The sequence below is a fragment of the Lepisosteus oculatus genome, chromosome 8 (genome assembly GCF_040954835.1).
Source record: "Lepisosteus oculatus isolate fLepOcu1 chromosome 8, fLepOcu1.hap2, whole genome shotgun sequence".
NCBI lineage: Eukaryota > Metazoa > Chordata > Actinopteri > Semionotiformes > Lepisosteidae > Lepisosteus > Lepisosteus oculatus.
This window is the reverse complement of record NC_090703.1, coordinates 49,631,688-49,658,498: the sequence shown is the minus strand read 5'-3', so window position 1 is coordinate 49,658,498 and position 26,811 is coordinate 49,631,688. Positions and strand designations below refer to the sequence as shown.

Genomic DNA, 26,811 nt, shown 5'->3' with positions numbered 1-26,811 from the left:
CGTTTCACTATCCTCAACATCACACCTATCAACAAGAAGAGATAAAAAACTGACTGGCAGGACTATATCTTCTTTATCAAATGTCAACAAGATGAACCTTTTAATGAAGTCTGTGAGCGTGTCACTTCATGTCCGATGTGTGGTTAGCTTCCTCTGCCAGTGCGCGCCTGTCTTCTGCCTGCCTGCAGGTGGAGTACGTGTTCACAGACAAGACGGGCACACTGACCCAGAACAACATGGAGTTCATTGAGTGCTGCATCGACGGGTTCCAGTACAACTACCGGGACTCAAGAACCGAGCTGGACGGGTTCTGTACCACTGATGGGCCTGTCAGTAAGCTGTTTGAAAAGGCGGGCAAGGTAAGGATTGTGGGAGAAGGTTGCTTTTCTGTTGCAGGTGGTCAGAGCTTGATGCCTACTACCTCGTCATTTCAAATGATCACTTGATTATACAAATAACCTATTGCGTTGTGCAATTGTAGCACGTAGCAGCTACCGAGAGCTTAGCTGTAACTGTGGGTTTGGCGTCTGTTACAGGGTCCAATGCTGCAGAATGAGCACAAACTTTGCTATGGGGTCTAGACTTCATGAAATGTTACAGTTTGTACCTAATGTGAACAGAATCATGATAGCCATGAACACACTCACACATATCCTTAAACATAAAAAGAGAGTACCATTCAATTGTTTCCACTGCTTAAAACCCAGAGTCAGCTCATCGTAATGTAGGTATTGTACGGTAATTGTACTGGCACAAGATTATAACATAAAATATGGGATTTACTCGTAATTAAGGGGTACCGCATGGAATATTTTTTCCTTGATGGCAGCAATGCACTTTTGTAGTTTTGCCACTGTCCCATATGAAGCAGATCACAGTGCAGGGAGGAGAACAGCAAGACCCCGGCAGCCCTAGAGCAGCTCAGGTCCTCTCAGAGCGATCTCGCTGTGGGCGGAAATCTGTGCGTGTGCTTGGAGGTGAGAGGTGAAGACGCCCGTCTCTTCCTTCCTGTGTGTCCAGGAGAAGGAGGACCTCTTCCTGCGTGCGCTCTGCCTGTGCCACACCGTCCAGGTGAAGGAGTCCCCGCCGGTGGACGGGGTGGACACTGTGGACGGAGTGGACATGGTGGACGGGGACGCCTCCGGCCCGGAGGAGTGTGGCTACATCGCTTCCTCCCCTGACGAGGTGGCGCTGGTCAAGGGAGCAATGAAGTAAGGGAGGAGCAGAGCCGGATTTCTCCTGTCTAAATGCGCGCGGTTTTATTCGGTCGTCTCGGCCTTTGCCAGTCGAACACCAGGCCTCCCCATGACATGCCTGATGTCTGATTCAGCCATCTCTCTAATTAATTAAACGAATCGACAAGAGACAAAGAGCAGCTCTTGAAGGGAATAAACTGAGAGGACCCGAGTGGCCTGAGCGCTTGGCAGTCTAGCAGCATGGTCTCGATGTTTGTCCCCGTCTTCTCGTCTCGCAGGTACGGCTTCGCGTTCCAGGGTCAGGAGGGCAAAATAATGAAAGTCCTGAACAGGAGCAACGATGTTGAGGAGTAAGTCAGCCCTGCTGGGTTTTCGGGGCGGAGGGTTTCCTGTGCGTCTCCTCCGCGGGGAGTCGGAGAGTTGGCTGTGAGAATGACATTCGGTCTCGTCTCTCCTCCAGGTACGAACTCCTCCAGGTGCTGAACTTCGACCCCGTGCGCCGGCGCATGAGCGTGATCGTGAGGGGCAGCGGAGGTCAGTGGTAGGCTTCGAGCCTGAGCCCTCGTCTGTTGGCCCTGGCCCTGGCCTGCTCTCTCTCACGCGGCTCTCCCCTTCTCCAGGGGACGTGTTCCTGTTCTGCAAGGGCGCCGACTCCTCCGTGTTCCCGCGCGTCCAGCCGGAGGAGGTGGAGCGGATCCGCATCCACGTGGAGCGCAGTGCCACGGTCAGATCCGGGAGTTGTCGCGCTGGGGGGTTGTCTCTTTGAGCTCCGTGCACCCTCTTTATCCCAGCTGTTTAATTTAAGAAGCTGCTTCATTCAGTCCTGCTTCCTAGTATTCTTCCTGACCCCGCAACCTGTGTCTTTGCTTGGGTGCTGCCGTGTAGGAGGGGTACCGGACTCTGTGCGTGGCGTACAAGAAGCTGAGCCCGGAGGAGTACGAGCGGGTAAACGCAGGCCTGACGGAGGCCCGGCTGGCACTGCAGGACCGAGAGGAGAAGCTGGCACAAGTGTACGACCTGGTGGAGACGGACATGAGCCTGATCGGGGCAACTGCTGTGGAGGACAGGTTTGTGCACCCTCCCTCTGGGCCCAGTCTGCACTCACCTGCACACCTTCCCTCTGGGTAGAGTCTGCACTCACCTGCACACCCTCCCTCTGGGCCCAGTCTGCACTCACCTGCACACCCTCCCTCTGGGCCCAGTCTGCACTCACCTGCACACCCTCCCTCTGGGCCCAGTCTGCACTCACCTGCACACCCTCCCTCTGGGCCCAGTCTGCACACACCTGCACACCCTCCCTCTGGGCCCAGTCTGCACTCACCTGCACACCCTCCCTCTGGGCCCAGTCTGCACTCACCTGCACACCCTCCCTCTGGGCCCAGTCTGCACACACCTGCACACCCTCCCTCTGGGCCCAGTCTGCACTCACCTGCACACCCTCCCTCTGGGCCCAGTCTGCACACACCTGCACACCCTCCCTCTGGGCCCAGTCTGCACTCACCTGCACACCCTCCCTCTGGGCCCAGTCTGCACTCACCTGCACACCCTCCCTCTGGGCCCAGTCTGCACTCACCTGCAGACATCCCGCTGTGAGCAGCCTAAACAACAGCCACCACACAGAAACAGCCGTGCAGTTTCATTTTTAATATTGACTCTGGGTTTTACTTTGTGTTTCATTACCGAACAGTGTGGGGAGTAATTAACTGTAAGGTATTTGTAAATTAAAAGGTCACTCGCTCCAGCGTTTAATTTAAAATTTACTTAACGCTAAATTTTTTTTTAAATGTGAGCTTCGTTTGGGATTTAATTATTCTAATAATAGACTGGAGCGGGTGTGAAATTATTTAAGAACAGTTACAAACGCGAGGCCGTTCAGACCATCTGGCCTGCCTGGTTGTGACTGATCCAAGGGTTGAATCTTTAAAGAAGCCAGGGTGTCCGCTTCAACAACGTGGCTGGCGGCTTGTTCCACACTCCCACCACCCTTTGTGTAAAGACGTGCCTTGTGCCCCCTGGGCCGGGGTCCCGCTGCTCTTTTGGAAGAGGCAGGGTCAGCCCCATCTGGCGAACCTCTGTGTGTGCCCCCGGCAGGCTGCAGGAGCAGGCCGCGGAGACCATGGAGGCCCTGCACGGCGCCGGCATGAAGGTGTGGGTCCTCACCGGGGACAAGATGGAGACGGCCAAGTCCACCTGCTACGCCTGCCGGCTCTTCCGGAGGAACACGGAGCTGCTGGAGCTGACGGTGCGCACGCTGGAGCAGGGCGGCCAGCGCCGGGAGGAGCAGCTGCTGGAGCTGCTGCAGGACTACCACAAGAGGGCGGTGCAGGACGCGCCCAGGGGGAAGGAGGGCGTGGCCAGGTAACCGCCTGCTGCACCACGTCAGTGGTCCAGTTCAGAGGAGGCCCTGCGCCCATCCCTCGTTATATAAACACTCCCCGGCCCTTGATGCTGCAGCAAAAACGTGAAACTTGGCTCTGCGAAGCCATTTTCTCTCATTCTTTGTCATTTCCCTTCTGATCTCTTTTTTCGGTGGTTTTTATCATTGAAAATCCTCCATGGTATCTTTTCCCACTTTTTCGAGCGTGTGGCATGTAATCTAAGTCTGAGACTTTCCCTGCTTGGCAGGAGCTGGTCGGCGGGGATCCAGGAGTTTGGGTTCATTGTGGACGGGGCCACCCTGTCTCTGGTGCTGAAGTCCTCCGAGACCTCCGGCGACAGTCGCTACAAGAGCCTGTTCTTGCAGATCTGCCAAAACTGCATGGCAGTGCTGTGCTGTCGCATGGCACCACTCCAGAAGGCCCAGGTGAGGCCAGAGTGGGGCTGGTTTGTGTTGTGTTCTTATTCCTGAACTGCTTCCTGTTCCTGATGTGCCTACTGAAGCGCTATTGACTTGCCGTTTCACTTTAAAAAAAAAAAGATCGAATTAATGCTGGGGCCGTGCTGTCTTTCAAAATGACCCAACGCCGGTAGCCGCCCGAGCTTGGGGTGAATCAGATGAAGCTGGTGACAGCAGGCGGTGTTGCCAGGGCCCTCACTCCTGCCATCTGCTCTCCGCAGATCGTGAAGATGGTGAAGAACTCCAAGGGCAGCCCTATCACCCTGTCCATCGGAGACGGGGCCAACGACGTCAGCATGATCCTCGAGGCTCATGTCGGCATAGGTACGTGGCGCTGGCCGGAAATCAGGACGTCCTCGCCCCGCCTGAGCAGATCTGACCTCCTGTAGGACCCCTGTGACTAAGAATTGAGGTTGGCGTACATTTGAATGGATACTTGTAAGTGCAAGCTACTTACAGCCGTGAGGCGCTTCTTTGGATAACGTCCACTATCTAATCTGTGAATTTTTCTTTTTATTTCTGCAAGGACTATTTCATCCTTTATATGTCTTTTTTTAGTCCATTGCAGAGTACAGTGTATTTGGTATATTACGTGTTCATTTTGCGCTAAGCGGTGGATAGGATAGGAGCCGACTACCGGTGAAGAGCAAAACAGTAGACACGCACATGGCTCACGAGTGAAGTTTGACTCATGGAACTGATATTTTATGTACATCAAGGGCCGCTTGTGGATTCTTTTAATATGATGACATTGGATATAATGTCCATATTAAATGTTGCTGGAAATGTCACCCACGAGTTCAGACAGTGCTGTCTCACCTTGACGAGACAGGAGGAAGTGTGGGGATGCAAGGAGTCGGCGCAGTCCAGTGAAGGTTTGAGATGAGCTTAATTTGTGATGAAGAGGGCCTTTGATGAAAAGTTGTTTGAAGGAAAATTGACGCCCCCTGCACATGGATCAGTTTTATTCTCAGTCGCCTGTATTTGTTGCTAGCTGTGTTCTTCACCGATGATGGCGCTTGTGCCTGACGCGGGGGGGTAACAACTGCGCCCCTGCCCGGTGCATGTGTACACTAATGCCTCCCCCCTGTCCCTGCCAGGCGTGAAGGGCAAGGAGGGGCGCCAGGCCGTGCGCAACAGCGACTATGCCATCCCCAAACTCAAGCACCTCAGGAAGCTCCTGCTGGCACATGGGCACCTCTATTATGTGAGGATAGCCCACCTGGTGCAGTACTTCTTCTACAAGGTGAGAGCACAGGCGCCCTTCACCGATTACATCTGTGGTCCTCAGCCACGGTTGCGAAGGACCCCTAATTACCTCGACTAATTAACCCCTAATTTAATTGAATCCCTTGTTTGGTCAGACATCTTTATGACATTGCACGAGTTCAGTTTTGGGTTTTGCAAATACCCTGCCTGATCAAATGACTTTTTCTTTTTGTCTTTGTCTTGGCAGAACCTCTGCTTCATTTTACCTCAGTTCTTGTACCAGTTTTTCTGTGGATTTTCACAACAAGTGAGTATGCGGGGCCCGTCTGGTTGTTTCTTCCTCTGCTGACGGAGAGGTGTTTAAAATACCTGCTCTGAAGGTGCTGGGCTGACCTCTGCAGCCTCAGCGGAGCAGCAGTAGGCCCGTCACAGCTCTGGGGTTACCCTGGCCCTCTGGCTGCCCTTCCCTCTCTCTGGCCCTGGAGTGAGTGCTGAGCAGTGTCGATTCTCATACATGCACATGTGTATCTTCACAGGTAACAGAGGCATTTTGTCACTTGTCTTTTTCGATCCGTTTAGCCCCAGGCCCGTCTGTGCTGCTCTTTTCAGTCCAGGGCACACCTCTCGGCCTGAGACCTTTGCGCTTGAGGAGGGCTCGAGCCCGGGGTGATAGCATCACAAAACAAATTTCAGCAGCTAAATCGGGGAAATATCGGTAGCTCATCTGGCCTGTAGTTTGGTGTACAGTGGTCTTCATACTGGTACATCATATACATGCAAATTCAGTACAGTACCCACCCAGCATGAACTGAAAGTGCTAGATTTTTGCATCCACAACAGTTAGAGCTTAAAAACCAAGAACATAAGGTTGCAAACAAGAAGACACAGCTCAGCCTGTCGAGCACCTTTAGTGGTTAGCGGATAATTGATCTTTTTCATGCAAGTACCCTGGATATCGGCATCAACAGCATGTCTGGGCAACCTGTTCCACGCACCCCCATCACTTTGCATAACGAGGTGCCTCCCGTTCTCATTTTTTAATGCACTTTCACATAGTTTGTGCTTGCCATCTGGTTCATGTTTCACTGATTTCAATGTAAATGAGACCAGCATTGCATCAGTGCACCGATAAGAGATCTGCTGTTGAAGGCTCATGTTGAGAGCCATATTGCTGCTGCTGCCGTATAAAAACATAATTACAGCTCTCCGTTGCACTTTGTGATTTAGTTTTTCTTTGAGTAAACAACCTGTTATAATTAAAATGTACTATAAATATAGATGATTCGGCAAGATTTCCCATTTAAGTATGGTTCAGCGCGGTGCTATTTTAGATTTATGGCCATGGACTATGACTTAAAATACCAGATTATATTTTCTAAATATCGATTCTGTATGCCTCAGTGTCTGTATGCCTCAGAAGCTATGGAAACACTGAAACTAAATAGCGGAGAATGCACCAGTGTGAAAGTACAAAAAAGCCATCTTTTAATTGCTTTAAAGAAATAAATTCTGGCTAGAAACGGTGCAGTATAAAAAAGGACAGGTGCTGTTCCAGGTTAGAACAGCTGAAGTGATGGACCACTGTAATTCTGCTAATGTCCCTCAGCCTGGGACAAAAACCATGTTTAGTAAGAATAACATCCCAACCCCAAAAGAAGTGAACCCCATATGTTGTAGAAGACAGCTGTGAAAAGCCCTCGTGTGTATATATCATGTGTATGTATGAAACCCCTGTATATAAATATTAATATATATTGTATGTGTGTATACAGTATGTGTATATTTATATATATGTACAGTTTACACACTCTGGTCCTTGTGACACCCAGCCCTGCTGCTTTTTCAATCGCCGTCACTGAACCCCTAAATGAAACAAATAAGCTGCTTCACTGGAACCGTTTCAAGGTTTTGAGATGTAAGAGCAGAAGCTTGCCGACATTTTTTTAGAGCTGACAACAGTGAGCGGGATCGAGCGGATCTCATTGGTTCAGCTCGGGGTTCGATGGCGCGACTGAGAGCTCAGCCCGTCCGGATCACCGAGGGCCCGGGTTGAAGCCCTGCCCTGTCCGGTACAATACACGCTGATCCAGATGGGATCTGACCCAGTACAGCGACTCCAGCCCTCGAGGGTGTTCATTCCATATCTGAACTGTTTTTTTGAGTGATGCTGCTTAGAAACTGCCTGTGAAGCCAGCAGAACCCAAGGACTGGAGTCGCTAGAACTGCCCTCCCCTGCTGTGTTGTGTGGTAGAAGGGTTTTTAGGTCTAAGCGTCTGCTTATATGCTGCTGCTTCTCAGAGGCATCGTCATTCAGAGCTGGAGAGCAGCTGGTCTTTCTGCAGCACCAGTGCAAAGTGAACCAGTAACTGCGGCTGTGCAGACTCCCCTGAGCTGCAGCTGCAGGCTTCTGAACGAGTGTGTGTGTGTGTGTGTGTGAGCGCTCCTGTCCATGTGTTATTAACCCTCAGTGCTCCCCTCCCTCCCCTGCCAGCCCCTATACGACGCAGCCTACCTGACGATGTACAATATCTGCTTCACTTCTATGCCCATCCTGGCCTACAGCCTCCTGGAGCAACACATTTGCATAGAGACTCTCATGGAGGATGCAAAACTTTACAGGTAGGGCTCATCAGGAAGCACAGGCTGGAGTGAGGGCGGAGGTAAAAAGGCGGTGTTTGTTTTGCTGGTACTGGAGGGGTTCTGTACACTATGTGTGAATCGTTCCTAGAATGGGCTGATCCTAGCGGATTCCTACAAAGTAAGTATTTCTGCAGTCTTGACATCAATCTGTGGTCGTGTACCAGCCAGGATTGTAAGTGGAATGAACATTGTGACCTCCCTGGGTTTCACATGTGCCCATACCTTTTTCATATTACTACTGCAGGATGCATTCTCGGGAATAGTGGTGTTCCGGTCAGCTCAGTAGGTCGCAGATCCAAGCACTTCGTACCACTAGGAGACAGGGATTGGTGCAAAGTAATATTGCACACCCTGCACATCCTTGCAATTCGAAAGCAAATGAACAAACTGATAGTCACTTATGTGTTTGATTCACCATGGTAGTTGGAGAGGAATTGGGATCATCTGTCTCCATCTCTATCATAGCAGATATTTCTCCTCACAGAAGATCATATTTGAATAGAAAATATCCAGAATTCTGAAGCCTGACACGGATGTTTTCTAGGTTGGATGTGTCAGGAATTCCTTGAAAATTAAATAGTGGGATGAGGACATGCACACATCTGCATTTTTCACAGTACGTCTGTGTTGTTATCAGGATTTATATATCCGCATATGAAACGGTAGTTAATCTTTCTCCCTCTTTTTTTGCCCAGCCTGAAAAGATGTGAGCTCCATCTCGCGTTGTTAGAGGGAATGAATCTGTTTCACTGCCCCTGTGCTGTGGCAGTAGATAGTACTGTTGGCGGGTAGTGTCTGTCTTTCATTCCAGTGCTGTATAGCTGGTTGATCAGTCTTTTTTCTCATCGTTCCTATCCTCTCTGCCTCAGGGAGATTTCAAAGAATGCCATGCTGCTCTGGGGACCCTTCCTGTACTGGACGCTGCTAGGGGCCTTTGAGGGGCTGGTCTTCTTTTTCGGCACACACTGTCTCTTCAGCAATCCCGCGCTGCAGGACAATGGGCAGGTCAGTGCTGTCCCATCTACAGGGCACCTCAAACACACCGCTGGACTCTCTGGAGTCTTTGCTTGTCTAAGCTGTTTTTTTTTTTTGCTTTCTCTTCATAAGCAGCGAAACAACCTGTAGGCTACTGTCCGATATCCTCAGTCATTGCTGGACCACCAAGGCTTTTGTAGGACTTTGATCCACTTAATACTTAAATTCCTTAACTGACCCAGGAGCTCGCATAAAATCATTAGGTGTCACCTCTTTTCACAGCTGCTTTTAGAATTTATAGCTCAGCATGTTGACTTGGCTTTCTACAGATGTTTTGAAACCCGTTGTTACTGTGTCTAGAATATAACACACCTGGAGCCGGCTGGTGCAGTGTAGTATTTGTGTTTTTGCCCCTAGCCAACACCCTCTTGAGTGTAAGATTAAACTAAACCGGCTCTTCCAGGATGCGTTTATCAGGCTGATCTGTATAATCGCACCCAGGGCTTCTTTCAGTAAAAGTACAGTGTGACTGCTTTATTTTCAGGTGTTTGGAAACTGGACCTTTGGAACAATTGTGTTCACTGTACTTGTCTTCACTGTAACACTGAAGGTAAGAAAAGACTGCACGTTTAAGTGTTTTTTTCAGCTTGGCAAGTGAGAACATGGTGACTGTAAAAGCCTGCCAGTGTTTCTGTAGTTGGTGGTGCTTTGTCAATTTACTGAACTGAACTGAAAGTCATCGACTTTAATTTATGTTCTTTTTACATCATTCGCTTGTCCCAGTGCCAGCAGTCTCCTTCACTTCCTCGGTGTCCTGTGTGGTTTTACAGGGAAGGTGAGAATGTGTGACAAGGTTGCTTAGACTCAGGAACTGTTCCTGCTGATGGTCATAAAGGTTTTGCTTGTTCTCCACTGAGGAGGAGGACTCTTCAGTTAAGCCATCAGTTTTCAGTCTCTTGTGTGGCCTTAGTTTTGAGAAGGCTTACTGTGCTGGACAATACAGTTTTAATTAAGTGACAATGACCATGTACTTAAGACTATGACAGGTCAGTGGCTTCATCCATCCTTGTCTTTGCAGCTGGCCTTGGACACCCGGCACTGGACCTGGATTAACCATTTTGTCATCTGGGGCTCCCTGGCTTTCTACATCTTCTTCAGCTTCTTCTGGGGTGGGATCATATGGTGAGCAGGGCGCCACCCTGTGGGTCAAAGGCAGTACTGCAGCACTGACATAAAGTTCTTTGTTGTTTCTGGAAATATAGGCAGTCGCTCTAAGAGAACACAACCTCTGAGTGGACTAAGGAAAAAGGCTGAAATTTCCGTGTTAAAACACTTTTTTATGCGTTTAGTATGAAATAAGGAAGCGGATGTAATGCTAGCTCTGATTTGAAACGTTTGTTTCAACTGTGGGGTTTGATATTTAGTGGAAAGGAATCCGACTCCTTCAGAGCACTGTGTCTCTTCCCTCTTCCCAAGCAGGCCCTTCCTCAAGCAGCAGCGCATGTACTTCGTCTTCGCCAACTTGCTGAGCTCCGTCTCGGCCTGGCTGATCATCATCCTGCTCATCGTGGTCAGCCTGCTGCCGGACATCCTGCTGGTCGTCTTTCGCCGGCCCAGGGCCGCAGCTTCACGCCAGGTACGTCCACCACAGTGTGCCGCCCCCCCCCCCCTCCCAGTGTAGGCAAACTCCCTCTGGCCTCAGAGGAGCCCGGGCCTGTTCTCAGACGGGTGTGGGTTCCCTCGAGCTCCACTTGCTCTTCTACAAGCACTCTTTCCACAGCTGGCCCGTTTGTGAAGGCCCAGCTGCACTGTGATCTCTCTGGCTTCCCCTCCCCATCGTCTCGCTCAGCGCCCCTCTGTGCAGACCGACCACAGCTTGCCATCTTCACATCCTCTCCTCCTCCGCAACTCACTCGCATTCTTGCCTACAAAAGGCGGGTCCCCTGTGTTCGCTGCTGTGGAAAAGAGGTGTTGAATGCAAAACTGTGTTGTTTTTCCCCCCCCCCCAGGGCTGGCCTGTCACAACATCATACTCACCGCGTTATTTTCTCGAAGAATAGCTAATCCGCCTTCCCAAGCGAGCTCTGAGCAATAATCTGCTTTAAATCCACAGAGTTGTCGGGGGCGGCCATTCATGAGTGGATTATTCTGACAATCCCAGTCTCTGTGACTGTGCTGCTTTTTTCTGCCAAGGGGCTGCAGTGCCCAGTCCCTTTTCTCTTCCTCTAGTCAGACTGTTTGTTTGTTACTGCTTATGAGCTGTGTGTTTCTTTTCCCCCCTCCTTTCCTATTCCCTCTGTTTCTCTTCCCTGATCTCTCTCTCTCTCCCGTGTTCCTCCTGTGCTCTATTAGATCAAGCGGCACCTTCCTTCCTCTGGAACCTCCACAATCTTCATGCTGTCTCAGACCACCAGCAGTCACAGCTTTTCGTGGAGTGATTGAGGTGTCCTTGCCCGTTCTTTGGGTTGTGTCAGTGCCTGTGTCTTGCCTGCCGGCTCCCTGCCGTGCCCAGTGGCGCCGCAGGTGTTGGAATTGAGCTACCAGTGTGGCGCTTTTGCCTGTGCAACGTCGGTGCTGGAACAGCACTGCTCGCAGAGCTTTAGACCAAAGCGATCAGGAAGCCGAGAGCGCGGGTCTTGTCATCTCTTTCCAGGATTGCACGGATTTGCCTTGAAAAAAGATGTTGGGGTGAATTGACTGTGTTTCAACCAGGGTTAATATTTACTCCACCTCTTTTTTTTTTCTAAAGGCAGTATTCAAAATTTGCTAAAGCAAACGTTTGAGAATGCTAATCAGGCTGGTTTTGCATTTTGTAAGGGCTGCAGGTTTAAATTGCCGTTACAATTTCAAAGTTTTAACCCCCCTGAAATTTTCAGTGGAAATGCCCAGTTGAACCCTTATCTCACCCTCAAGGGTTTGCGTGCAGATTGCCACAAGCCCCCAGTGTGAATCAGGACGTGCACTGGTCATTTATTGTTCTTAACCAGGAAGGTATTTGCATGGTATTTGCATGTTGACCTATTTTTGACCAGAATGGACTGACCGTCTCTGAATCACCACCCTCCCCAAGCTGTGATGAAGGGGATGGTGAGTCCAGGTGACTTTTTCGATCTCGCCTCACGTCAGCCCGAAGCCGCAGAGCAGTCTCAGCAGCCTGTTTGGGGACATGAGGACAGAGCAGCAGTTTCAAAGCAAACCTTTCCTGATTGCTAATGAAAACATTGTACATTAATCGTGTGCATCCTGCTCCGGTCCTGCAGGGCACCTCGCAGAATGCTGGGAACTGAACGGCAGAGCAGTTTCTGTGAACTCTTTTTTTGACACTGAAACTGCCCTCCTCTGTCCTCTGACGCAGAGCGTGTCAGTATTTCAGCACAGCCTGTTGTTGTGCTTGTTTTCTTTGCATGCCTGTATGAGAGAATGCACCACAAGTTGAGGTTCTGTGAAGGTTTGCCTGCCTGCATGCCTGCATACTGAGCCCCTCAGCATCATCAGAGGTCACCTCTGGTACAGCATGAGTCTGTGTGTTCGGTAGCAAGCCTGCAGAACTGGGGAATTCATCTTATCCCACAGACACTGGTTTGCTTTAAAGCTGCCAGCTGTATCAGTTTTAATTGCATGTATTGACAAGCTCATAAGCCCAGGTCCTAGTAATGGTTATGTTCTGCAATGCCGAACCTTGATTCTTAAGGTCCTTATTAACGGTTCAGGACTTCATTAATTACATATATACTATTTTAAAATGGATTTGCATTTTCATCATGGTGTTTATACAGTATGGCCCGACGTCTTGAGTGAAGTAACCCGTTGATTGTTTTACTCATCTAAAGCTTTTATGTCATTTATAATAAGAGTGGAAAACAGCTCCCAGTTTTTCACCAGGTGAGAGGACACAGGGCTCGCGGTAGTGCAGCAGAGCTCTCTAGCCTTTAAGGTTTTCCAGTTCTGTTCAGTCAACCAGTGCTCTTGTCTTTGAGTGGATGTCTCTTTGAATTGTGAAGGCCAAAGCGTTTCACAGTCCAGGCCTGATGTCTAATATTTCTTAACCTTTAAATGACAGTGTCACCTGACCTCTAATGCTGTGTTTCTAAGTCTTGTTATAGGTCTTGTGTTGATAAATATAACTTATTCCATTGTGGTCTAAGGCCCATTGTATATCTGAATTGCATGCTGAGCAGCAATACATTTTACATGCATTTTGTTTGTTAGTTATTTTTTTCACCAGAGGCAACTACAGTAATAATATAAGTGTTATATAGATGACAAAGGATGCACTGTATTAACAGTGTAGATTGCAGGCTTATTACCATTGACAATCCCCAGGGAGACATTGAAAACAACTGTAAAACAAGTTCATGTGACTTATTGTCCTATTGTTCATTCTCCAACTAATATAATTAGTGTTATAACAATGTTAATATCAGATGTCAGGCAAGTCATACACATTTTTTGTACTCTAAGACACTAGGTATCTACACAGTGCATTTGCAGGCAGAAGTGAATGTTGTGCAGACTTCATTTGGTGTGAAAAACAAGGTGAGCTTTGTAGGCATGTGGAGTTGGTAAGGGAGTGTGTCGGAGTGGAGTTTGGCTGGGGAGGCTCGGGCTGTGTCTCTGTGTCGGCGCATTGTGTGTGCACAGCAGTCTAAGCGCAGCGCTTGTCTGTGTCTAAATGTCTCTTGCCTCACCATTTCAGAAGAAGCCTGGTCAGTCGAATGCAGGGGGCGTCCTGTCTCCCCGATCTGCAGCCCGGCCCCTGCTTTTGAGAACCTTTTCAGATGAGTCCAATACTGTGCTTTAAACAGGTACCAGATCCCTGCAGTTTGCGGGACTGTGGCTCTGACCAATCAGAATAGATTGACCTGGCATCTGCTGGGGCACAAAACGGCGAAGAGGGTAACACAGATTGTTATTTTAGCCATCGGGCACTCTAGTTGTGAGCAGCTCTGTGAATAAGTCCAACAAAACCATGCATCACACACCCTTCCCCAGTTCACTCCATTGCAGATGTTTAATTAAACTGCATATGTCATATCTGACTGATCTATGAACAAGATGGTGGTTATCCAATCCTGTTTTGGAGTAAAGCGGAGTATTTGTTCAGACAGTGAATGAACTGTTCAATAGCATCATCTGGATTTCTTCAACTGGGGAACAGTTTCATACAATGCTAGGTGGGAATTTGCAGTCATGCAAGCTCATGAATAATATAACCAAAAGGGGACTCCAGTGATACCAACCAATTGTCTCTGTTTTCGTAACTATTCATGAGCTGTTCTGCTCAGATGGTATTCAGACCTTCTAGTGCATGGCTGGAGTACCGTCCTCTGCACAGTCCAAAACCAAAGGCCATTGCTGGGTTCTCCCAGCCTGGTCAGCCAGCCAAAACCATCTTGCCTCAGGCTCAACGTTTACAGTAGGAATCTGAATGTTTTGTGCCCTTGCATATCCTGTCATTCGATTTTCTTTACTCACCAAGTTCTTTTCTTAAAATCAACTCAAGAGATGTGCTGGTGTGGGATTGTCTTTAATCAGTCTTATTTGGTTTTGTTCATTGTGCTGTGAGAGTGTATGTGTGCGCAAATGATCAGGTGTAAAGGTGCAATGTCACTCTTTTCTCAGAACGGGTTTATTTTTTAACGGTGGTTTCTGACCGAATAGTGGAGTGTCTAATCAGGCACACTTGGGCTTTGCAAGTGTTGCACCTTTAAGCTTTCACAGTCTGGGGCCTTACTCACTGCATGCGTGTTGTGTGCACTTTGTTCCTGGGCTGCTGTGGAATGCTGTGCACGTGACGTTTGGACAGTAGTGTAGCCTGTGACTAATCAAGACTTTGGGAATGCTGATTGGCTGTGATCACACTCGGGGGCAGGTGAAAGTAAAAGAAATCACAAGGCTTAAATCGTTTGGTTGTCTCAGAACTGCAAACCTTCCTGAGAGTGCTTTAAGTGACGGCCCTGTTACAAATAGAATAAACAACATTGTCTTGCATATTTATGCTGTAAAGATCGTTATTGTTTTAAAAAAGATGAGGGCTGATGTTAGTTTTTTATAGGATATTCATTGGCAAGGAGTAGCTATGGATCTTGGCTCAGGGCAAAAATACAGTAGAGACCTTGTGATTTTTCCTACTTTGGCCCGTTTCTCAGTACAAGCATTTATTGTTTCGCAATGTGGAATGCACTGAACCTCCTCCTGCTGTCTCATCCGGATTGCAGACCGGCTGGCGTGGGCTGGGTACGCAGTTGACAGCTCTGTGTGTTCTCCGCAGGTGTGCGCTGTCGTGCCCCTGTCCTACAAGCACCTGCCGGAGCAGAACTGAGAGGCTGTTCCACCTGGACACTGGACAGGACGTCTGCCCACCCGGCGCCCATGTCGTCTTCCTGCTGTTGAGCTGTGCTGTGGCACTGTCTCTCTGTGCCACCTGGGGCTGTGCCCCTGGGATCGCATTTCCAATGTGCTCCTCTCAGCGATGCAACATTACTCACCAACACTGAGTCAGGAATTGAGTGAAAGGAGCCACACTCACCACTTCACCACCACCAGAGAGATCCTAGCTGGTACCTGGATAGCAGTGTGGTTTCATTTGGATGTTTGCTGAAAACTTTACCACCACTGTTCATAATGACCTCTGTCCTTTGTTTGAATAGAGGGGCGGAAGGGGTTTTTCTGAAGATCTAATGCAATAAGAGCTGAGCTGATGGGCCCGGCCTACAGCGCTGTGAGCAGCTTCATGTTGTGCTGCAAAGGTTTTATAGGTTATCGTCCTCCATTCCCAGAGTTCTCCTGGACTAGAAATGCATGGCAGGAATCCCAGCAGATGCTAAGTTTTGCTTTAGCTGCAGGAGGATTTTTTTTACTAAATTTCTAAGGCGATGATTGTCACTGGCGCAAACCACACCGTTAGCTGGGGAAGAGGTGACTGGGGTCCCGGTTTCCTGCCGGGTTGCTCTGTTCTGGGTACGAAGCGGTGCCTGAGGGAGCACGATCCTCCCGTTCCTCCTGGGTGGAGGCCGGCACAGCTGCTGTGGCTCGGTGGAGTGGGCAGTCCTCAACGCCGATTCCGTTCTGCCTTCTGTGACCCGAAGCCAATGGCACAACACACTGCATGAGCTGTACAGGAGAGTGAGAAAGTGTGTGCGCGTGTGTGTGTGTGCATCGACCCGACGAACTCCATTTCAGCCTGTACTCGCCCTCCCCTCCCGGACTCGAACGGCACGTGCGGGGTTCTGCGGGGGTCCGAGATCGACGGGAGTGATGCAGAGGGTGAAAGGGTGTTCGGGGGGCCATTGCCCTTGTGGTGCGAGGTGCCTTCCTCTTTTCTGGTGCGGGGCAGTCGGGGTCTCCTCTGGGTCTAGGGCCGTGACCTGAATCCCCCCGACTCTTCTTTCTCGCTGCTCAGAGAGCCAGTGCCGTTTCAGGCCGGGTCTCCTGTCCTGACAGGGTAGCAGACTGGCTCTCCGTGTGTCTCAGACTTGTGTATGAGCCCGATGCCCGGACTGCAGGGGAGAGATCTGAGCCCCCGAGAAAAGAATAGGGCAGGTGAGGAGACGGTGTGAATGTGGGACAGGATGTCGAGTGAGTGAGTGAGAGGACGAGTCCATGGCTTTTTAACCTGTGTCCTGCGTGGCGTGATGAACGGGGAGACTTCATCCTTCGGCTGTGTTCTCATTTTGCCTTGTGAAGCCTGTGGTTCTGGAGGTCATCTCTGTCCAGTGGGGCTCCGGGTCGCTCGGTACCAGGGCGCTGGCACGGGGCTCCAGCAGACACTGGGGTGCGCCCTGTCGGTGGCGGAGTTTCCCCAGGGGCCACCCCAAAGGCTCGTGGGAGGGCCACTGCGTAGGCATGTGCCTCTCCGCGGGCAGCCCTCAGGCTGTCCTTGGTCCTGTGGACAGTGCCTCAGGCGGCACGAGCTGGGGCCTCGTTAGCTTTGTTCTGTGGTTTCATACATTCCATCTCTGTACAGAGCTTCCTGCATCACTTCACACCCTAGGGAATGATTGTCTTTACTTGTGCATAGTCTTCTTAATTATTCACGTATTTATTGACATGTGTAATGTTGAACTATTTTTTATGACCGTTGATGTTGTTTTATTTTATTTTTTATCAATATGGATTGATCAGCCTGCACCCGGATTCCTTTACCAGTTCACCAGTGGGAATGCTCTGACCACACCCGCACTGCCCTTTAAACCCCGCCCTGCTCCGCTGTGATAGGCTGGCACAAGGGATGCTTATGAATAATGTATTTAAGGCGGGGCATGAGCTGCAAGACTCTGCTCCTCAGCGTAGAGATGAGCACGATACAGGAGAATTAGACACTAAAGAAAACAGGCCAGGGAGTACTACTTGCTTTAAAGTAGTGCCATTTAAAAAGGTCATCCCTAAAGCCGCAGTATTGGAGCCGTCGTAGCCAAAGGTGTCAGGAACATCTTTTGTAATTGGAACAAATCACATCTTGGGGGAGGGGGTGGTTGAAGGGGTTTCTTTCCGAGGATTAAAATGATGCTCGGGCAGTGGTTCCAGGAGCAAAAAGGGATTTGATCTCGATGCTACGACTGGTCTTTGCACATGTGGAACTTCAGGTTCTGATCGAGTGGGGAAACAGGGCAGTTTTTATTGACCGCGCCCGAAGGCTGTAAAGGAAGGGAGGGGGATTGTGCTTTCTTCCCTGGCCCGGCTGGACCTGGACACGCGTCTCCGACAGGCTGGTCACTCCAGAGCAGGGCACCTGCGGTGTGGTAACGAGTGCGTGCCGAGTATGATTTTTAAGAGCGTTCAACATGCTCTGGCATCACCTTTGCCTGATGAAAAGATCCACGGGATTTACTTGTATTTTTAATGCAGCCTTTTTTTCCAGTGATGTTTTGTAAAAAAAAAAAAAAGCAGATAAAATGGAACTCCGAAGTGCTCTGAATGTGAAGAGCATGTGTTTTTAATTGTGCGGGGGGTGGGGTGGGGTTTCGCGATGCCGTCACGGGCGAGTCTCCTCGAGGTGCACGTTCTCGTTCTCGCCAGCGCGACCCGTTCGGAGACGCATGGGGATGCAGGAGTCGCCTTCGGACGGCCTCTCACTGCGAGTCTCTTCAGCGCATCCAACCTGGAAAGCCTTTCAGTAATAAAAAAACAATACAGTGAAAGGCTTGAGTCTCTCTCTTTTGTTTTGCATTCTGTTTATCTCCTGTTGATCCGGGTTCATTTTATCATCCTGTTCAGTTTTGCTTCTCTGGTCTGATCCGTGTTGGTTTGAATGGCGTTTGCCTTAATTTAGATACCCCTCCTAGATACACCTTGCTCCTCTGCTGGCCCCCGGCCTTGTCCTGAGGAAGACTTGAACCAAGTCCAGCCAGCCTGAGCTGCCCAGGGCTGCCCAGGGTTGGGGGACAGTGTGCCTCAGTTTGTGCTGGGCGCAGGGTGAAAGAGGGCTTCATCGGTAAAGGTCACAAGACCGCGACCAAGCGAAACTGTGTGAGAGGGTCAGAGTGGCTCACCAGGTGAGTTCGTCACGCCTGACAGCAGGTTCAGTCTTCCTCGGGCGACTCTGATGTAGTTGGCTCACCAGCTGTGGCTCCAATGCTTTTCATTAAGCTTGACCTTGGCTGTTTTTTGTTGTGCTCTGCTGGAATCTCCCACATGTACTTTTACATTTGATTTTTTTAATGCAGGAAGAATTGATGGAGATTCAAATATATTCCCCATATCACAATACAAATGAATAATAAGACAAAACAAATTGTGAATTGACTCAACATATTACAGGATTGTCACTGTCAAACGGGTCTGTTAACACTGAATGAAGCAATTTTATTGACAACTAAAAAGAGACTACTTCAAAACGTAAAGTATTTCTGACTGGGATATTTTTTATTGACACTTCTTTTACTCCTCAAATCGGTAAACTGACCAGAACAAATTAAAAATGAGTCAGGAAGAAATAAACTGAGCTCTGAGGGGCACAGGGCTGAGCCTCGTGGCTCAAGGCTCTTTGCTGTAGTGCAGGCCTGGGCTGGGGGGGAGAACGAGCTCTGGAAAAAGGCCCTGCCTCTGTAGATGTCAAGCTGTCTGTGATAAAGGATCAGAGGATCTGCTGGGGTGGGGGGGTGGTTCGAGGTGATCTGGATCACCTGCTGTGAGCCGGGATATACCCGGGTCGTCCTTCTGAACTGGTCACCTTGCGAGCTGACAGCCGGCACTGTTTCACAAACCGGCTCACTGAAACGTGCGCTTGTGTGTGGATGTGTGTGTCTGAGAGAGAGAGAGGGGCGAGACTGGCTGCCAGTCCTCTCAAGTTGCAAGGCTGCACTGACTCCTGGTGAGAAGCTACACTGCCGGCCGTAGTTGCAGCAGAACCTGGGGCAGAGGGGCGGTCAACGAGAGGAAGGAGGAGTCACTGTTGCCATCCTCATTAAAAGCAAAGCCAGGGAGGAAGTTGGCAGAGTTTCAGGAGCCAGTGCCTCTGGCAGCACGCGGCCGACACACTGGGACCCAGGGAGAGAGAGAGGCCAGAAAACACAGAGGGACTGCAGAGCACAAGCTTTCAGAGGGGGAATTATTCACTCGCCTTGTTTTGCGGTTGCTTCATTTTTTAAAGTTATATTCCCCTCTGCACTGCTGTGCCGGTTATGGATCTCTCCTGAGCCACGCTGCCGCAACATAACTTGAGCTCTTCATTGATTTTTTTCTGGACCGCACTTCTCCCTTTCTCCCACAGCGTGTTAATACACTTCTCATGGCTCAAGGTGACTTCAGCCGCCTCTGGGAGACCGAAACAGGAGCAAATCGCTAACGGAAGCGCGATAGCAGTCGGTGCAATAGCATCCAATGCAGGGGCATTGCTTTCAAGTGGCTGGTTTGTTTGGAAAGCGCCCCCTTTCTTGGAAGGAGCTGGGGTGAACGTGGCAGGGCGACGCGGACCCGACGCCCCTCTTGGGGGACCTGGAGGATCCATGGATTCTGATTCCCACAATTCCAGGGAAACGGGTCAGGTCATGGGAACATCATCGGCGGAGTCTGTGCAGATATCCGAGAGGGAGATGGAAAGTTATCACAGCTTTATGGAGGCCGGCTTGGAGCTGGAGAGCACACTGCAGAGTGAGTACCTCCCTTACTAACGGTCTGAAATCTGCCAGCCAGCTCCGGGCGGGGGATCTCGATGCCCCAGCCAGTTTCAGACTGCATTGCTGCAAAACTTGTGCACTCTGCAGCACAGCCCTAGTGCCCTGTTTCCCAGGATCGTCTAGAGCCATGCCAGAAAAGCAGAGCTCACTTCAGCAATGTTTAGGATTAGAGAGATTGCTAATAGTTTCATCCACCTCGGGAGCCTTAAGAAAGCTTTCACCCTTTTTTTCCCCCATGAGATTTATCTCATCTGTGTGACGAACAATAACAGAAGCTCTGCTGCACCAGTGAGGTGTCAGCTTGGCATGTTTTGAATGATCCCCATGCAGAGAGTCTTGGCACGCTGGGACAGTGTCTCTCCAGCAGTGTCTCCTCGAAGTGGCCTCACTAATGTTACTAATCGAACTGAGGCAGCAGAAGACAGCTGGATTTAGTGAAAGGTAAACAGAGTAAACTTTCATGAAAACGAGCTTGCTGAGTTTGATATGACTGTGCTCTCGTGGATCTCTGTGGTTTTATTTTGGTGCCTCCATCTTCACCTTGTAATGTTCGATTTAAAGGGACATTGGCCCAAGGGCTGCAGCTCATTCTATTTTTGCATCAGGAGACAGTTCTCGGTGGTTTAATGACGGGTGTGTAATACAATCCAGTCATGCTGCTCCCGGCTGGGCCTGATTTTGCCTGTCAGGGATGGGGGAGGAAGAACAATGATATGTTCTTTTGTGATCTCATGTTACCTGTGAAGGTTTCGTGAAGTGCAGCCCTCACAACTGTATTTTCTGCACTTGAAAAACTCACTTTTTTAAGCTTAGCAACTGCCAGCTAACCTTACTGGAGTCCTACAGAGAAGTGCAGTAAGTACTTCTTACAGTAAATACAGTAAAAGTAACACACTTTAATGGTTAACTGTCCTTTTTCTACCTCCTGTCCTTTGCAAGAAACTTAAAATTGTGTCTCTTCTACTGTATGTAACTTCATACATACATAAAATAAAATTGTTTAAACACTGGACTTAGTTAAGCACTATTTACTGTCACACCCTGATCTCTTGTTCCTGTGTTTGCAAAAGTTGTTTTCCCAGCCTTGGGAAAGAGATGTTGGCTGTGATTCACGTCCTAGCTGCATGATCACCGTTACTGCGAAGGTGTGCATGAAGCTCCTAAGGCAGTCTCCGTCTAGCTGCTTCATGCACACCTTCTCAGTAAGAGTGCTCATGCAGCTAGACAGACTGCCTTAGCTGAGCCCCTGTCCTCCTCGGATAGCGGTGTCTTCTGGTAGCTGTAAGAGGGCCGGTGAAGTTTGAAACTGCTACATGTGGCTCCACAGCAGAGAAACAGCTGCAACAGAAGAGACAGCAAGAGACAGGATGGCAGAGGAAATAGTATCTTAGAAAAGATGAGCATTGTCACACAGCAGTGTGGGTTGTGGTGCTGAAAGACCAAAAGGCAAATCTTTGATTCTGCTTACATTATATCACAGCCTTGCCTTTACCAATACACTAAGAAGTCCAAGATTTGCAACTTTCTCTTGTCCCTTTACAAATTTGGATAGGTGTTTGTAGTGCTAGCAAAGCACAAAGCAGAAGGACAACACCCTGAAAACAGGCACTTGAATGATCCACCGGCTGTGTAAACAGAAATTGCATTTATTTGTGCTTCTTCTGATTTTCAGTTCTTGTTTTCATTATTTGTGACACACAGTCACTATTCCACAAGCACATCTGCACTTAAGAAAATATAAATAACTTTTTGTGACCATTCATACAGTTTAGATCATGCTTGAAATGTTCATGAACGTAGAAAGCAAGTTTTAAAAACTTGCAAGAACTATTCACGAATTAAAATGTCATGAGCAGGCTTAAATCCATGTGAAGCAAAAATTGTTCTTTAATGAATTTCTGTCACGCACACGATCCTGTAATCACAGTCACAAAATGACCATTAACTTCACGTGCTGTATCTGTCTCACGTGCTGAAATGAATTTTTGCACTTACAAATAGAGGTGTTACTGCTTGATTTAAAGAAACAGGCTCTTACTAAAGCAAAATTAAGCAAAAGTGTTTGCCATATTAAATGAACAACTCATTTGATGATGAAAGTTTATCAAGATCTCAGAAATGTATGTAAAGCAGAGCAAGTATCTAAAGCCTTTTATAAAATATAAAGTGATACCTGTGTACATTTGGTACAACACTAAACGTCTGACCTCCACAGAAGAAATGAAAATTCATGAACATAATAAAATGAACATGGGCAGAATGTGCAAGGGGTCAGCAAGTCTATCGTAACAGCACACTGAAGAGTTTCAGGAACTGCAAAAAAGTCATGTCTAAACTTGCAGGACTGACATTTATCAATAAATATCAATAAAAATGCATAGAGATATCTATTAGTTACACGTGAATGCCAAATTATAATCTCTGAGGAAAGGCTGGAGTCTGTGAAACAACGTCTTGTGGGACAAATTTACATAGGGTTTTTGAAAGCTGGGAAGGTTTAGCCGTCTTTTGATACATGGGTCCCATTGCCTGCCCGAGTAATGTGAGCGTGTCTCTTTTATCAAATGTTGTTGTGTTTTCATATACTGCACAGATTGCCATCTCTTTCTTTCGTTCGCTCTGAAAAGCTGCAAAAAAGTTATATCAAGTCGTTGCTCACGGGTGAGAGTGTTCTGATGCACTGAGGCCGATCTGGTCAGTTGAGGACAGTGGAGGATATTTTAGTGTATTTTAGTCTACAGGAGGTAAGTAGGTAATTAGTACAGTATATTCAAGCCACAGCAGCCAATAGGGCCTGAGATTTCCCTGGTTTCCATGGCGTCAAGCACACGGAGAGCTCCTGATTCCTGCTGGATTGCAGGGCTGATCCTGGCAATGCCAGCCCCATTTGGAGCCACTGGGGTAGGCTTCCTCACTCACAGTAAATTAGCAGTGTCTGCGGTGAAGACTCGAACCCACAACCCATCGGTTATGTGTCCAATGCCTTACCACCTACACTGCATGGCCCCAGATTACCAGAACTCAGAATAGCGATCGTGCCGTAATGTACAGCTCGTGTGAAGCTGTGTTCAGAGATGGGGTGTTTGACCTTTGACAGCAGTGTCTGGACAGCAGAGGTCATGGAGGAAGTGTTTCTGTGCCTTTGAACACTGCTGGGGATTAGCTTTAAAAATAATGTGTTGTAATCTGTAAAACACAGGCAAGTGGATGTAATACTAATGAAAGGTCACACGAGCTGTATGATACCTTGCTTCATTATATACTTTCTCTTTTCCTTTCTCCATCACTACTATTGCTTAAAACTCTGAAACTCCTACAACACATTGATGTACAGTAGGACAAAGAAATGTGCTTAACCTTTTAAGACTAAGAGCATTAAAATTAACCTCCTTAGTGGCTCAGGCCTTGTTCTGCAACACGTCTATCCCTTTCCATTGAGCAGGATAAATCAAAACCCTCCTAAAACACTGGACAATCTGGGGGATGGGGCATATAAGGACACTGGACCTCCAAAAAAACACCAGGGTACGGTACAGGAGGGGAGCTCGGCCTAAATGTCCTGCTTTTCTGTCCAATTTCTGTGCCCTGGACACAGTTACCCACCATCTGTGTGCCTCCTGTGCCCCACTAAACCTCAAGCACAGCTGCTCAGCTGGACAGCAGGCACACGAGGTGAGTCAACCTGCATAGAAAACTGACATCAGCCAATCAATCAATCTTTTATTTGTTAATAATCATCACAGTCAGTTAACATGGAGGACAGAAGCATCAGTGCTTCTCCTATCATTTTTGTATTTTATCTGCTAGTCGTACTATGTCATAAAATAAAAGAATATATCCTCAGCATCTGAACAAACAGTGAATGTGATGCCCAGTTTGCTGTGTGGCTGGCTTTGGGTCTGTGTTTGTGACAACAGGACAGGGGCACACTCCGATGTCTCTTGACAGTATGAAAACACTAAAATAAAGTTAGGTTCATTCCAGTTTTTTAATGATATTCGCCTTTAAATCAAGCAGAAGGCTAGGTAGTTTTCATTCGTGTTATGAATTCTTCTCTGGTTTTGCTTATACAGCTTTAAAGAAATGACAATGGAGCATGATTCACTCTGAGATACCAATCAAAACAGAAAAGCATGTTGCACGATTGTTGCCTTTTGGATGTAGTGAGAGAGAAGGAAAAAAGATCACTAAGAGCTTACCAAACAAAAAATCTGATTTACAGTTTGCATTGCTAATTGCCTTATTGACTGGGCCCTGGAAAGTCACATGTTCAGCCATGTGTTTAACCCCTATTCTGCCAGGGGTCCATCCTGGGTAACTGGATGGGCTTGAAAATGTAAGAGGTGTTATACAGGAGGCCCCAGAGTGACCTTTTCCCCTTCCAACATCTCTGTGAAGTGATACTCCCGCTGAATGTCTCTGAAGAGTGACTGCATTGGTCCGGTTAAGCCCACACATGAATTTGGTAATTAGGTAGAAGGTCTGTACTGCCCCAGAATGTACTGTACTGAAAGGTATGCTCTGCCCCTTTGAGAGTCAGTGCGATCTCAGTGGGGGGTGTAAGGTTCATTCATTAAACATTTACATCCATGGCAGTTGAAAGACAGAGTTCATTAACTATATAATGACAGGCTGCCATACTCTCTTACAGCAATGTAAAGGAACTCCAGGCACACGTGGCTTTTTTTCTGTCTGAGGTTCTATTTATTTTTAATGTGCATTATTTATTCATCAAAAAGGACTGCATTCTTCATAACTGATCACTGTTCATGGCAAACAAACCATGAAGCAGCTGGGTTTCTGTACATTTGCACCTTCATGGCATCCATGGCCATTAAAATCCAAAAGACCCCATTTCTTCTGGAAGCATGCACTGACCTTGTAAATACTAGTGGGGATAATACTGTGTGGATTCTCAGGGATGGATTTTGAAAAGGAATTTAGCTGCTCCAGGATTATCCAAGAGGAGCTTTTGCCTACACATAACTGTGGTCATTTGAACAAGAAGGAAATGGGTTTAGGGAATTCAGCCCAGCTCCCTAACTCCATCCATCCATTTTCTAAATGTTTCTTCCAATTCAGGCCTGCAGGGCAGACAGAGCCTATCCCGGCGAACAGCAGGCACAAGGTGGGAGACACAGACACACACTGGATGGGACACCAGTCCATCACAGGGCAGGGAGACACAGACACACACTGGATAGGACACCAGTCCATCAGAGTGTAGGCAGACACAGACACACACTGGATGGGACACCAGTCCATCAGAGTGTAGGCAGACACAGGCACACACTGGATGGGACACCAGTCCATCAGAGTGTAGGCAGACACAGACACACACACTTCAGGGCCAGTTAGCCTGCCAGCATGTCTTTGGAGTGTAGGAGGAAATTGGTGCAGCCAGAGGAAATGCACACAAACCTGGGGAGAACATACTCCACAAGACAGCAGCACAGAAATGGAACCCAAACAATGTTAACTGCTGCATCACTGTCCTGCCCAAGTTCCTTAACTAAACTATGTAAACAGGCCTGACTCTGCCCTTCCAATGTGATGTTTACTGTGTTGCTCGTCTCTGGTAAGAAAGGAGAGCAGGATCATCGAGTTGAGCATAAGCCAGAGCCTCCTACTTACAGCTGGCCAAAGTTCAGCCTTGGCTGGACAACGTGGATGTTGGAGAAGAGGACCGCAGACCTAACAGAATCTGGTGCACACAATGTTCAGATATCTCCAGAACCTGGTGCACACACTGTGCAGATATCTCCAGAATCTGGTGCGCACACTGTGCAGGTATCTCCAAAACCTGGTGCACACACTGTGCAGGTATCTCCAGAATCTGGTGCACACACTGTGCAGATATCTCTAGAATCTGGTGCGCACACTGTGCAGGTATCTCCAGAATCTGGTGCACACACTGTGCAGATATCTCCAGAATCTGGTGCGCACACTGTGCAGGTATATCCTACTCTGCTGTAGGAGTGTAACTGAGAGAGAAAGACTTGATCTCTGAGGGTTTGCTCCTCCCTTTTTCCACAGCACCCTGCAATCATGACACGTTAGTTTTACACTGCACTATTAGTAAACATGCTTTTAAGTGTTTAAAAACAGTTGATACTTCCACTTGCGCTTTCCTGTTTGTTTCATTTGCTGGTTCATGAAAAATTGATCCCTGCCAGTGTGGATGTCAATGCCACACATCACCACTGGGTGGCATTGTCTCTGAGCTGAGAGCTGACAGAACGGGCTGCGCAGGGGCAGCATACAGCTTTAGAGGGGCTATTTTAAATTATCAGGCTTATCATGCATAAAACTATGAAAACCCCTGGGAATTTTTTACTTATCTTTGTAATATTAATATTCTTCTCAACCATTGATTGCCACATTGATGTTAATTAGATCATCTCAAACCACACATGCTGCATATAAGAGATATTTTGCATGCATTGTAATTATGATAGAGAAAAATAGCCCCAAGGAGAGACGTTATCAGAACTCTCTCTCACCAGAGATCTTTTACCAAAAAGCAATTCATTTCTAACTCGTCTTCTTCTCTTTCTGTGGTGATAGAGACAACGATCCCAATGGCCTTGAAGGAAGTCAATGAGTACTTGGAGAAGCAGATTGCCTATCTGTCAGGTGAGACACTTTGTGTCTCTCTTTGCGTGGAGACTGTTTTAAGCAGCTGTGGCCCTAAGTGCTGTGCTTCCGGATGGTACTGGTTTGGCCAGAGTGACAACCTGTTGATAATGAGATATTATCTGACAAGATTTTAACACAGATATGAGATATTTTAACATAGGCAGGTCTAGGACAACAGACACACTAAACATGGCCACAA

The 26,811-nt window shown here is 48.3% G+C and overlaps 2 protein-coding genes across 9 annotated transcripts in view; both read left to right on the top strand.

Moving 5' to 3' along the window:
- The window catches only part of atp11c (ATPase phospholipid transporting 11C), a 45,593-nt gene extending 27,597 nt beyond the window's left edge, over window positions 1–17,996 (top strand). The window contains exons 13-30 of one of the 5 annotated variants that reach the window (XM_069193729.1): window positions 189–359; window positions 1,021–1,211; window positions 1,475–1,546; window positions 1,657–1,730; window positions 1,817–1,920; window positions 2,082–2,263; window positions 3,288–3,554; window positions 3,822–3,999; window positions 4,254–4,356; window positions 5,133–5,278; window positions 5,489–5,548; window positions 7,733–7,860; window positions 8,751–8,886; window positions 9,401–9,466; window positions 9,935–10,038; window positions 10,336–10,492; window positions 11,209–11,299; window positions 15,128–17,996. In XM_069193729.1, the coding sequence (XP_069049830.1) occupies window positions 189–359; window positions 1,021–1,211; window positions 1,475–1,546; window positions 1,657–1,730; window positions 1,817–1,920; window positions 2,082–2,263; window positions 3,288–3,554; window positions 3,822–3,999; window positions 4,254–4,356; window positions 5,133–5,278; window positions 5,489–5,548; window positions 7,733–7,860; window positions 8,751–8,886; window positions 9,401–9,466; window positions 9,935–10,038; window positions 10,336–10,492; window positions 11,209–11,298 (2,229 nt within the window). In that variant the 3' untranslated portion in view covers window position 11,299; window positions 15,128–17,996. Of the gene's footprint in view, window positions 1–188; window positions 360–1,020; window positions 1,212–1,474; window positions 1,547–1,656; window positions 1,731–1,816; window positions 1,921–2,081; window positions 2,264–3,287; window positions 3,555–3,821; window positions 4,000–4,253; window positions 4,357–5,132; window positions 5,279–5,488; window positions 5,549–7,732; window positions 7,861–8,750; window positions 8,887–9,400; window positions 9,467–9,934; window positions 10,039–10,332; window positions 10,493–11,208; window positions 11,300–13,552; window positions 13,662–15,127 lie in introns of all 5 variants that reach the window. The other 4 variants (XM_069193726.1, XM_069193728.1, XM_069193727.1 and 1 more) reach the window with 4 other exon arrangements.
- Window positions 17,997–19,001: 1,005 nt separating this feature from the next.
- mcf2a (MCF.2 cell line derived transforming sequence a) overlaps window positions 19,002–26,811 on the top strand; it is a 33,711-nt gene continuing 25,901 nt past the window's right edge. For 2 of the 4 annotated variants that reach the window (XR_011190290.1, XM_069193721.1), the window contains exons 1-2: window positions 19,004–19,947; window positions 26,541–26,609. Coding sequence is in view for 3 of the 4 variants with exons in the window: in XM_069193721.1 (XP_069049822.1) it covers window positions 19,803–19,947; window positions 26,541–26,609 (214 nt within the window). In the remaining variant the exon portion in view is untranslated. Of the gene's footprint in view, window positions 19,948–26,540; window positions 26,610–26,811 lie in introns of all 4 variants that reach the window. The other 2 variants (XM_069193725.1, XM_069193723.1) reach the window with 2 other exon arrangements.